Source organism: Hippoglossus hippoglossus, chromosome 15 (assembly GCF_009819705.1).
Source record: "Hippoglossus hippoglossus isolate fHipHip1 chromosome 15, fHipHip1.pri, whole genome shotgun sequence".
Classification (NCBI taxonomy): Eukaryota; Metazoa; Chordata; class Actinopteri; order Pleuronectiformes; family Pleuronectidae; genus Hippoglossus; species Hippoglossus hippoglossus.
Genome location: NC_047165.1, coordinates 21,456,645 through 21,469,642, shown reverse-complemented (window position 1 = coordinate 21,469,642; position 12,998 = coordinate 21,456,645). Strand labels below are relative to the sequence as shown.

The 12,998-nt window shown below is 40.0% G+C and overlaps 1 protein-coding gene across 2 annotated transcripts; it reads right to left on the bottom strand.

The window, feature by feature from the left end:
• Positions 1–1,131: 1,131 nt before the first annotated feature.
• On the bottom strand, positions 1,132–12,761 carry LOC117776027 (RING finger protein 122-like). 2 transcript variants are annotated; one of them, XM_034609704.1, is made up of 6 exons: positions 12,119–12,761; positions 8,463–8,619; positions 6,984–7,026; positions 6,841–6,882; positions 5,669–5,751; positions 1,132–4,673 (listed from the first exon to the last, which is right to left on the bottom strand). In XM_034609704.1, the coding sequence occupies exons 2-6, from the start codon at positions 8,570–8,572 to the stop codon at positions 4,553–4,555; spliced, it is 399 nt and encodes a 132-aa protein (XP_034465595.1). In that variant the 5' UTR covers positions 8,573–8,619; positions 12,119–12,761; the 3' UTR covers positions 1,132–4,552. The 2 variants fall into 2 exon arrangements, with proteins under 2 accessions (XP_034465595.1, XP_034465594.1); XM_034609703.1 differs by having other exon boundaries at positions 11,819–12,760.
• Between the last annotated feature and the right edge of the window lie 237 nt (positions 12,762–12,998).

Below are 12,998 nucleotides of genomic sequence, written 5' to 3'. Positions count from 1 at the left end.
AACAGATGATGAGAAGAGGGGGCTGTTAAAAAGAAATGTATAAACAGTGTAGTCCTGTGAGGAAGGATGAGGATCTTCTAGCTTCGCTGGAACAATTACATCAAACACCCTGAATGACTGTCAGTGTGGCAATGTATATACAGCCCAGTATATCTTATTTGACAGTGCAGAACACAGTATGGAATGGCAATAGAAATTTGGGACTATTTTTCTATTTTAAACTTACTGGAGTGACTTAAATTTACCCTTCAGTCTTTCTCATGGCTGAATGAGGATGGTCTTAGGCACAGCAGCGCCATGACCTACTGCTATAATGCTTACAGTGACAATATTAACTTGTGGATTTTTAGCAGGTATAATGCTCAGCATGTTTATTATCTTAGTTTTAGCTTGTTATCATGCTAACAATTGCTAAATGGCACTACACACCGTACAGCCGAGGTGTAGTTGTCAGTAATTAACAGGTATTTGTCAAAAAAAACAAAAAAAAAAAGTATTGCACTATTTTGAATTTTGCCTAGATGATGATGGCACAAGATGAAAAGTAACCAAAGTCATTTGGTTACATCCTATAAAATACATGCCAAGTACGGTGGCCCTGAAGTGTAAATCACAATGACAAATAAGAAACACAACAGCTTGTATTGGATTTGTTGTTGTGTTTTATCATTTGTCGTTTTTGTGGTTTCCTGGGGTGATTTTTTTATAAATTTGTTTTTGTTTTATATCATTTGTCGTTGTGTTTTCACTTTTTTTTTTTTTTATTTTCACTTCAGGGCCACCATAATCAAGTGATGTTGAGATATTTCATCTCAATCATGGCAATTGCTGGGATATTTCAATGTGGAACAAAGACCAACATTGTCTAAAGGCTAATAAGTAGGCTATAAAATGAAATGTTAATGACTACAGTGGGCAATGTTATGCCTGAAACCCTGCCTGTGGAATGTCACTACAAGAAAAAGAACAACAACCTATTTTTAATTTAAATACATAAGACTTTTGGGCACATTTATATATCACAGGCGGCATCTTATTAGCGATAATATTTAGTAACTTTTCCTTTCACATATAAACAGCTTTAAGTATCAATACGTAGCAAATCTAGAACAAAAAAAGACTTGGAGCCAATTGACAATATCAAAACACGGATTCTGTATTTTTTCAGAAATAGAAAATTCAAAGCATTTACAATTTGCACAGTACTCATAATGTATTCCTACCCTTATAGAATGGTGTTCAAAGGCACCTCACTCAGACAAGAAACCAGCTCAAACAGGTTCCTCATATCAGTGCAGTGTTTCTATTTATAACCTTACAGAGCGCTTCTTAAACGTCAGGGGCTTAGATTAATTTGATGAATGGTCGCTTTATCTCTCACATTGTCTCACATCGATGATGGCCTACCGTCAGACAAATGACAGTCAAAGTGTTGTAGCTGACATACTATGCCCTTTATTGAGAGCCAGTTATGATACAAAATAGTTCTTAAAAATAACTTAAAAACCCTGTATGTATTCATGTGTATTTTGTGGTTAAGTCACTTCAGACCTTTTGTTGTAGCTGAACAGGCGTATGACAGCATGTAGTTGTCTTTTCTCTTAGATCTCATATGGCTCCAATGTGTTGTCATTTAGGGCTTCATTACCTTCATTAAGCTTGGCAACATACTGTGGGACGGAGCTGATCGACTGTGAGATAATAGAAGATTAGTCAAAACACACACACCACAACACTCAATCTAAAGTTAAATGTTAACCTGTTTTGTTCAATTAAACAGGACTTTATGTTATTTTGATTGTAAATGTTCTACATCTTTCACGGCAGTCTCTGCATTACCCATCAATGCTGGGGCAAGAACAGTTGTCTGGTGTTGTCTGGTGGTTGAATCTTCCTCTTTCCAAGCTCCAGCCTCTTAAGTTGAGGCTAAAGGCCAAGACACATCACATTTACATGGAGCTGCATATAATTATGGGCCAAACTGTCATACAAACGTGGCTCAGAGGCAGAGCTGCTCTGGAGGCAGAAATAATCTCATTAGCTGAGTTACAGAAGTGACACTACACATCAACATCCCAGAAATGGTTGAGGGCCCAAAACAACTGTTTGTGTCACATAGAGAGACCCTTTCTAAAGATGTTAGTATGTCATCTGACTCCACTTGCAACTTGAATACAGTGGAGAGAAAAAAAGAAAGTAAACCATTTGGAATTACCTGCATTTAGAATATGTATTAAAATGTGGTCAGATCCTCAGCCGGTGACATGGGGCTGGTTTCTCCATATTCTGACAATGACACTATAGCAACAGAATATACTGCTTGTGATGATGCTGTGAATTTGATGGTCGTGAAGAATGCTAAATCCTTGATGCTGTTGTGTTTATGTCACAGTTGCACCCACATCTCTGCCTGATGGATGATCACAGCTCAGTGGATGAATCATACTTCTATAGGTTACTGTATAACTAGGACTAATATTAAACTGAAGGCCACTGGAAAAGACAAGCAGATGTGCTCTTGCTACAAAAAACAAGAATAAGACAAGAAAGATATGAACATCTAATCTGTGTTGTTACCCAAAGATTGAGAAGGAGCATATAGCTTCACGGCTCTCTAGCTATCTTGGTAATCTTGGCACGATCTAAACCTATACACACACAGGAGTACCTACACATGAGCTGTGTTGCAACCAAAGTAACTGGAACTTTTAGACCCCATGCAGGAACTTTTTTCAAGGAACTAAAAGGTTCCTGCACACCTGTTCACCAGTGTTTCCACCACCATCTATAGACCAGGAGAGATTGGGCAAATCAGCCTGCTAATGTAGGAACAACCAATGGCTACAACAAGCTTTTCCACCCCAGTCCACCAGGAGGCCACAATGCAAAAGATTGACAACGATGACACTGTACAAATCGAGCAAAACAGCAGTAAACATGGAAGAGATTAAAACCATGCTGCTGTCAATCTTAATTTAATGCTTGATGAGACAAGAGCGCTGTAAAAAGGTGCATTGAAAACACCTCAAATGCTCGATTCATGAATAATTATTTTACAAGCTATTGCAGGAATACTCGACCAATCAGGACTCTTCAAAATTGCAAACCCCACCCCAAAGATTTCTATACTTTTCCAAAGTACCCCTTCCAGTTAAGAGAGTTTTTGGGGGTAAAAAGATTTCCACTGATCTTAATTGCGACCCCGGTTCCACTGCAGTTCCTGCAAAGTTTCCTAGTTCCTGAGGAAAGTTCCTCCAGCTCCACTGGAACACAAGCTAGGAGTTATCAGTACCAAGCTGATAATGTGCCAACAACACTGCCATCTTATACATGTCTGGAGTATTTGAGACACTGATCTTCAACAAGTACTGCATCCCTGTGTATTTCAAACTCAGCAACACACTAGGACATGAACTGGTACATCCAAAAGACCACACACCCGGAAAAGAAATCTAGTGTCTGCTGTCCAATGCAGTGAGGAATGCACATACGGGTGAAACTAACCAACCAATAAACAAATGCATGGCTCAACACAGGAGCACACACTTCGTGTGTTTACTTACACCTAAAGATAAGGGACACACCTCCAATGATAACAATCACACATATTTTAGATCGGAAGGACAGGTGGTTTGAAAGAGGAGTGAAGGAGGCCATCTACGTCAAAGAAGAGAAACCACCACCCGACAGAGGAGGAGGTCCATGACACCTCTCATCCACCACCTACAATGCAGTCCTTTCATCCCTTTACAGCGAATTTAACAAACATTCACATTTCACGCCTCAGGTGACTGCAAAGACGATGGTTGTTTACACTTGGCCTCATGTGACTCCAACATCTAACAACTGTCGTTACAACAGCCAATCAATTCATACTGACCCCACTGTAGTTAAATACCTGGGGCTCCTCAACATTCAGCAGTAACTGAAAAAGCTTCTTGGATGAGAGATCTTCATCAACAGTCTATTAGTATCTACAACCAAGCCCAGTTGCACACCATTAAAAAGTTCTTGGATAATCACGACCTGGATGACTGAGAATCTTACCAGATTAAAAGGTTAAATCAGTAACTCAATTAAAATGGCAAAACCTGGCAGTTGAGCAAACACAGCTCTTCTTAAGTCATTGTCCTCGCAATTAAAGAGTATTCAAATCCACCAATACTCACGTACAGAATAACTGGGATTAGCTAGCTCACAACCAACAACCCAGTCTGAAATTGATTTTAGGGCCCTTCGCAGGATCTGCAGCTTTAAGGCACTTGTGCATTAACACAGCCTAGCTAGGGTACTTTAATGGAAGTATCTGCAGCTTTCTAGTTAGCGTTAATCCATTTATTGGTGGAAAGACACAACCGTATATGTCTCCGTTTGCTTGTTAGGTTCTTTGGCTCCCTATGTCCAGTTAATACAATTTCTTCTCCCACAGTAGCTCTGCCTCAAAATGCTTTACTATTAATACAGTATGTTGGACAGTGAAACAGGACCCTCTATAGTGACAGATGTCTATTTAGTGGAGAACGTGAGGTACTGCTGGACATGCGTTTCCCTCTCAGACCTCCAGGAGACTTTGTCGCCGCTCGGGTGCTTGTGGGGGGTCCGGCTGGAGGCGACAAATGGGCTTGTTGCACATGGGACAGACGCTGCGGATTTCTAACCATTTTAGCAGACACCTGGGGAAAGTAGATAGATGAAAGACATGATGCATTACCACGTTTTGTCATTTCTAAGGCAGACAAAGTATGTAAAGTTACATTTATGCTGAAACTTTGGGAATCATGACAGAACAGAAAAACACGTTTGTTTCCAGCTTAATAACCCTGCGGCCTGTGTGTGTACAAAGTAACTCAAACACACATTTTCTGCAAACCTGGTGGGAATATTACTTAGGAGGGTCTGAAGTCTGCCTGCTGCTTAGAACTGTATTCCTGATACACAGGTAAAGAGGTATCTACTGAGTTTATGCTGAATTTTGACTGCCTGCTGTAGTTGTACAACAGGACTGACACAGTTCACAGATGCTGGTGACAAAGACAGAGAAATATCAGTCAGAAATAAACCAGGCAAAAAAAAAGCTACTGTTACCATCACACCTATGCTGCAGGGCAAAAACAGGTCTCAGTTGCATAGAGCTTGTTCATTTTCAAACATGCAGGGACATATGTTGTGAGGAATTTCCTAATCGTTTTCTCAAGGACACCCTGGAAAAGCTGCTTTTCCTGAAAGTCACTCCCTTTCAGAATGCGTTCAGCTGTTAACTTAAAGGCATAAATCAAACAAAAAGGGGAATTTAAACTTATGTGTCATTCCTCATGAATGGTTTAGTCAATATGTTTGCACACCAGTAAGTCTAGGAGTTCAAGGCTAGAACAACATATTGTGGTTTTTAGCCTATTGAGCCACATAATGGATTTGCAGACACAATGGCTGCCACAAAAGTGCTATTCCACATGGTTTCAATTGAAGAGTGTTTCCATCCACAGTCTCAAACATAATAAATGAATCACAAAAATTAGCTGCGTGATATCAATTGTAAAACAGCTTAAGCATTGAATCAAGTCTGGAGTTTTTTCATTTGACTGTGACTTATAAAAACTGTTGCATGTTAACAAGCGTGGAGTCAGCTGTCCAATCTCATGGAGGTTTGAACCAAGTTTGTAGAACTTACTTCTTGTGAAAAGCATGTGAACAAGGGCACACCCCGAGCTCGTCCTTACTGCGAAACTCTTCTAAACACACCGCACATGTTTGCTGAGAAGGGAAAATGACAAGTTAAGAAATTGGGTCAGAGGTGATATGACTGCCATTTTAACTATAACTGTGTAATCCTATGTTAAAATATTACAGATGTAAATGTTCATGACTGCACCGAAATAATTTGATCAATACCTTATTTATAATAATACTACATATACTTCTAATGTCAGCAATACCCAGTTTTTGCATACCTGGAATGAATGTAGATAGAAAATGCACACCAACGTTAGCCTACTACTAATAATATGGTATTTTTAAAAAAGACAGTAAACTGATTTTCAAAGGATTAAACACATGTTGTTTCGGTGATTTTCTCAAAGCTCCCATAGTTTGTAGTTTGTAATCAGCTGTGAGTAATTTTCCTATTTCAGTTGTGTACAATATGCAACAATTCCTGCGGGATGCGCATGTCTTCCTGTTTACACCAGTTTGCACATGCCCAGTGTATGTGAGTGGTTTTGTGATGTGCGTTGTCAGGGGTGTTAGTGTGGATGGGGATTAAAACTGATACAGAGCCAAAACACTAGATATCGTTCTAGTTTAACAAAAACATGGCAGTATACTTTTTTGGGAGAATACTCAGTTTCCTTACTTTAGTCAAATCTGGCCACAATTAGTATTTATTATGTAATTGGAAAATAGTTTATAAGTATAGTTTATACAGCCATAAGAAATGTTATATATGATTGCAATGCAGCACAGCATCAAGGGGAAGCTAGCTGCTGTAGCTAGCTAATCAAAATCTCACAAATCAGTAGTTACGTTATTTTGTCAGCATTTCAGAGACACGCCAGAGAACGCCTGTGGCTAAAATAAAGAGATATTATTTCAACGTGATTATTTTCCCACATAACTTACTAAAAGTATTAGCATAGCACTTTATTTAGTGTAATTTGTTACAGCAGTGAGTTTGCTTGTAGCCACTGAGTCATGTTGCTAGATTTTAAACACGAGTTGCAAACACTGCTGAGTATGTTTCCCACATTCATTTTTGTCCCATTAGCCCATTAGCATTGGTCTGCTATGCCTCTTTCAACTGTTTCATAAAAGTGTTTCATCACATTCACTGTGTGTTGGACTTACACCAAGAAGGCTCAGTTTCTTCTCCGCTCCTTTCAAAACAACCTGCGAACGAGAAGGGATTTGTCACAAAATGAGTTCAAAGGACAAAACGATATAATCTGAATAACAGTTGCTTAACAAACTCGAAAATGCTGTAATGTTACCTCACTGTAGCCATACTGTTCTCGAGCACCTCGTCGCCTCAATCTGTAAAGCACAAAACACAAACAAACTTGTCATACTTTAGTTTAGAGTCTCAAAATTCTACGATGTGCCTGGAGGCTCCACGTTTGTCTTCAGTGCAACATGTCTTGTCATGCTTCATGAATCAGCTGAAGTCCTGGAATTCACACAATGCCACATTCCAGTACCAGCCTGTGTGTCTACACTCTCATTGAAAGTATACACTTCCATTATTTTGGGTTCAGTGACCATAAAATAATAATAAAAAACATAAAAATGTTAATTCCTCATTGAGATATACACCATTTGAGAAGCTTGAGATGTCAAAAATGATCCAATTAGAGCAGTTAGAGGCACCTTCATCTTCAAGGTACAGTATCTGTTTGAACTTGTCCATTTAGACTTTTTAATCCCACAAACATAGTCTTACATTCTGTCCTTTAGTATCAGAGCTAAATAAAACCAAGAACTAAACTCCATCTAATCAATTCAAACTCCAGATTCAGATCATCACTACAGTCTTCTTAGCTGGTGCTTCTTAATCCAATGCCTGGCTGGGAACCCAAATTATATACTGTATTTCCCACAGTCGTGTATATGTTTTTCAAATATCTGGTTGTCAGATAATTAACTAGAAGATCAGAGAACACCATTGCTGTAAGAGTTAACAGGTTTTTCCAGTTTTTTACTTTGTCTTAACCCGTCTGCAGTTGCCTTAAGCAGTGCTTACTTAAACCTTGATGGCCTTAATAAGCTGCGTTTCTTTAGTTCTTTGCAATACTAAAAACCAGTCTGTTCAGAGATTTAAGAAGATCTCCCAGAGCACACAAGATACCATTTGCTAACGCACAGTCAGCTAATAAGATGAGCACACGTGAAAATGGCCCATGATAAAACTTAGGTGGTTTCAGCGGATACGAAGCGAACCCATGTGAAAGTCAGATGATCTGGCTGCTGATAGTTGGATCTCACTGCAAGGAAAATCGAGACGTTTAGTTGTGTCATATACTTTGAGCAGAGGAAGTAAATTTGCCTTTGCGTTATTTTCAGATTTTTAGATTGATTAATAAGATTAAGCTTATGGCTACTATTATTCATGTACAGTTAAAGTCAAATTTCTTAAGCTAAAGTCGATTTAAAGAAGCAATAATTACAGTATATTGTATGCAAGAAGTTCAGGTGTGGTCTCTTAGGGTTGTTGAAAGATAAATACAAAATTTCACTTCACATAGTGACTACAAAATAACTCCTGAAATGCAGGTTAGAGGTTAATGGTATGTGGCACTCAGAGAGGTCCCAAAGAAGGCAGTTCACTGGATGTTTGACATACTGGAGTTTAACTACAATGATGTCTCCAGTCAGAAGTGGGTGAATTTATCTGCTCTTAAATAACATGGTGATACTGATCCTGTGTAGCTGTCTGACACTACCTCAGCCTTGTCTGTCTGTCTGTCTTGTACCTGAAGAGGTAGCAGCAGAAGATGAGGCTGAGCATGAGGACGAAGAGGCCAATGCCCAGGATGATGATGTAGATGTTGAGTGGCAGGTTGAAGAGCTCCTCGGACGTCATCTTGCAGTGGAGTTTGGAGTTCTGCAATCCAAGGTCACACAGACACCCTGAGAGGACGGCACACAGGGAAAAAGAAATTAGATGACTTCATGAGGAAAAAATAATGGTTTGGCTGCAATAAAGAAAAATTCAATCCAGTAGGAAAATGCAATATCTCCTCAAGTGCTTATTCTTATCAGGGTGGAATACTTCTTAAAAAGCATTTAGAAAAGACCATTTTGAATATGTATTATGTCAGTAAGTATGTGCATACTTGTGCTGAAGAGTGTAATTTAAAAGTTTGATTCGAACTTCCTACAGAATTGTTTTAAGTTTTCAATGTTTCTACAATGTATACATTTAGTTTTTAAACTGTGTCATATCCATTATGTTAATATTTTCATGAATGGATGGTACTGCTCAGTATGCAGGTCTAATCGGACTGGGTTCTGCATCGACTTTGTCCTCCACACAAAGAACAATGCAGTCTTGAATATAGCCTACTCTTTGTTATAAAGCTTGACGCACATTCATGTTTTTTACTGCCTGATAAAATTTTTACAAAATCTCATTTTTTATACATAAAGAGCAACAAAAAAACAAAGCCACAGTCAGATAATTGAGTCGTGAGGATTGTAACCTACATTATGAGTCATTTAGAGTCCCAGCACAAATCACAATGACAGAATGTATGACAGATGTCAGCATGAATAGTTTGAAAAAGTCATAGTGACATGGGTTTCCATGTTTTGTCTATCTAAATGACATCATTATTGAACTGTTTTTTTAAAATAACAATGAATCAAAGGTGCAATGTGTCAGCTGTCACATTTAGTGACAGACAAACAAAGAACAATCGGTCTGTTCTGCAGCCCCCCTCAGCTCTGCAGAGCAACAGAGCATCTGTAGGTTATTGTGTTGGTTTCACAACCTACATCCTTACTGTTTTGCAGAAGGGACATGAACTCAAAATGTCAAATAAATTTCTCTCAAAGACTATTTCTGTCATTTATGGTGGTTCTTATCACACTGGTGTATGTTCAAGTGCTCATTTTTGCCAGTAAGTTTGGTTTGAATTATCTGATGCTATAAAAATGAGGTGAGACATTATGATTGACTAACATTTGGACAAGCACATGTATCACATCCGATGCTAAAACATTGCTTGTATCTGCTGAATGTGGCACTTGACAAGAATTACCTGACAAGTTTGCCATAAGAATCTCAAAAGGAGATAATATGTCATTATGTGTATAGCTTGTGTTGCCCCAGTCAGGACAAACCTTGCTAACGCAGAGTTGGGCATGTAGATCTGATCGTTAAGATTAAGGTGAAAAGAAATGTTACGTCAGTTGTGTCACCACTGTATGTAGACTGGGAATATTTTCAGATTTCTGGTGGAATATTAGCCCAATCCACCCTGTCAGAGCCAGTGTGTTTCCATGGCCCACAGAGCGCTGCAGGCCAAAGATAGACCATCATACATGACCTTGTCTGGCAATACCAGACTTCACCTTTGTCCACCTCCTGTGGCAGGGATGTGGGGTTGGATTTTAAGAAGGTGCATGTGTGTGGACGTATCTGTAACTTGCAGAGCCTGGCACACTGACTCCACACTGCATCTGTGAAGCCTCTTGTTTCAAGCTGCAATGTAATACTGCTTTCACTGCAGACATTCTTGGGCTGCACAAAGTTTCGGACTTGGGTGAAAGTTGAGATAATGAGTGCATGTGTGCAGGTGGTATGTGTAACAGTTATGGAAGAACCTAATTTAGGACTTTGTTTTAACCGAGAAGTGAGCGGGAAATGAAGTGGGAGAACTGTGTTGAGGAAATAAGTTATTATTTTCTTGCCTTTTATCAAAGTTCCAAGTTTTTATGGCTGTAAAATCTCTGAGGCATAAAATCCACATTAATCTGGATAAAACTGAATTAATCGACAGAAAAACCGGGTCAGATGAGGTTTATTTCTACAAGTGGTTGCTATCCTCATGACGAGAAGAGGATTTTTGGACACATTTATAAAACTTAACACATCTCCACACTGTGAAATACTTTTCATTCACCACCATCCAACACAGGAATGTGTTCCACTTGCATCTTTGCCTGAAAGTGGTTACTCACTGGAGTTTGAGCTTGGAGGGACAGAAGTGCATGAACTCTGAGGGCCTTGAAAATGGCACTTTTCATTCCAGGCGACGCACATCAGCTCTACTTAACTCTTTCTTGAGGTCAAGTGTCACAACTGATCCTGTAATGGTGACCTCCTGGTTCAAGAGTAATTCTATAATGGACAATGGTTATGGCAGTGAAGTGCAGTTTTGCTGTACACTGAGGGGTTTTGGGGAGTGTTTGACAGGAGATTTGGCTAAAGAAGTCGGCGGCTGTAATCTTAGCACAATGTGAGTGAATCATTGATAGTGGAGCACTGACAGGTAGGCCACTGTGCAAATGCATGTGTTGTGAACAGGATTGTGGCTGAACACTGTTAAACAGGAATAATAGCTTTGGTTTGGTGTGTTTTGGCTGTTAAACTAAATAGTCCTCCCTTGCTTGGATACTGGTATTGGGTATGAATGTCTGATTTTGCTTGCCTCACTGACATTGTTTAGAGTGACGTTGTGTGGCTTCACATTTTGTCATCTTATACTAAACAGCCTTTTGATCAAATTACTACTTTTCACTATAAGACTGTAACTTGTTGTATATTAGCAAACATTTAGCTCAGCATTAATTCCGTTGTGCAATGACTAATCTCTACATTGGAACGAGTTTCTAGGCTGTGACCCATTTTAACTTAGCGTTTTGTAAATGTTCACTTAGCAAACACTTGACAAACAATCGGTTCAGTGTGAAGGATTTAGCGACATCTAGTGTTATTGGTGCAGATTGCAACCAACTGAATTCTCCTCAACCGTTCCTTTCCAAGAGTGTAAGCAATTCTACTGTGGCCTTCAGGTAATGTAAATACACGAGAGGTCCTCTCTAGAGCCATTGTATGGTTTGTTCTTTCTGGGCTACAGTAGAAACATGGTGGTGCAACATGGTGGAACCCATAGACATATGTAGAAATGAAGGATTCATTCTAAGCCTGAGCAAATGAATATAACTCACTGTTTCATTTGAGCTAATGAAACACTACTGAAAACATAATTATGAATATCGTATGGTATTTCTCCCATTAGATTACACTAAATTCTACACACTGGCCCTTAAGATTACAAACTGTCACAGTCATATCTTGCAAAAAGCCTGTGCTGGCACTTACCGTTACACCATTTGACAGGATGCATTAAATGCAGCTGTTCAGATGGCAAAGCTTCACAAATTTCCACAACTTTTGTGAAGTTTGTTTAAAAGGGGATCGGCGGTGGATATAATGTCCACTACCTTTTAAGTTCAGACTAGTTGACCCTGAGAGTTGATGGTGAGAGTTATATCCTTGTGGTCTGGAGTAAATAGACCTGAGATTCCAGTTCTTCAAGAAGACATCAGCCCAGCAAGCAGCTGCTCAACTCAACAGAGTAATAAATCAGTCAGCAGAGATTATTAACTACAAAACATCCACCTCAGTAGAGATTTAGACTCCCAGCTGTGTCCTTCCTCAGCATGGAGACAATCCTGTGGGCGACGTGGATGAAAAGACACCAATGCCACAGACAATATGAGGAAAAAAGCTCAAAATCCAACCCAGCGCTCTGGAAATAAACCTGTCCGAGCACGACTCCCTGCTGTTTAGCTTCGTCTCCTCTTCAGATCATCGTTATGAGGCTCTTCCTTCTCCTTCTTTCTCTCCTCTGTCACTCTCTCCTCTCTTCTCCAGACCTCCACGTCGCTGTCCTCCTCTCAAGGCTGTGAAAACCTGCCGTGGCCAATTATGGAGAGACAAAGGGGAGGACATGGATGGGTTCCCCCGGCAGTCAGGCAGTCAGTCAGTCAGTCAGTGAGCCTCAGTAATGTTGCTGTGGAAAGCAGCTCCTCATCTCTTCCTGGAGGGTTGACACACTGCGGCTAATGCGGATTCAGCCTCTCCTCTCTTCTCTCGTCTGTTCCTCTCACGTTCACCGCGCTCCTCTCTTCTTCCTCGTCTCTGTGCTCCACTTCAGTTTGTAAACAGATCCGTGCTCATGTGATCCGCTGTCTGCATCACAGCTCCGCTTCTCACCGCCCCCTCCTTCCCTCTGTCCTCCCTCCTCCCTCCCCCTGCTGCCCGCCTGCCTGACCTGCCTTTACCCCTGCCCCCCCCCCTATCTGCATATAAACCAGACCGTATATACTTTATATACACTCTATGATCCACTCATTGCTGATCTAGATGCTATCTTGCTAACCAGCTGGGCTAGTGTTAGCTCTAAAAAATAGCTCCTAGCTTTTTACTATGTTGTCGCCTCTGGTCTGTTTACTTCAGGCTGCTCTTCAACACTGTTTTTCAATAGAAGCCATCGACT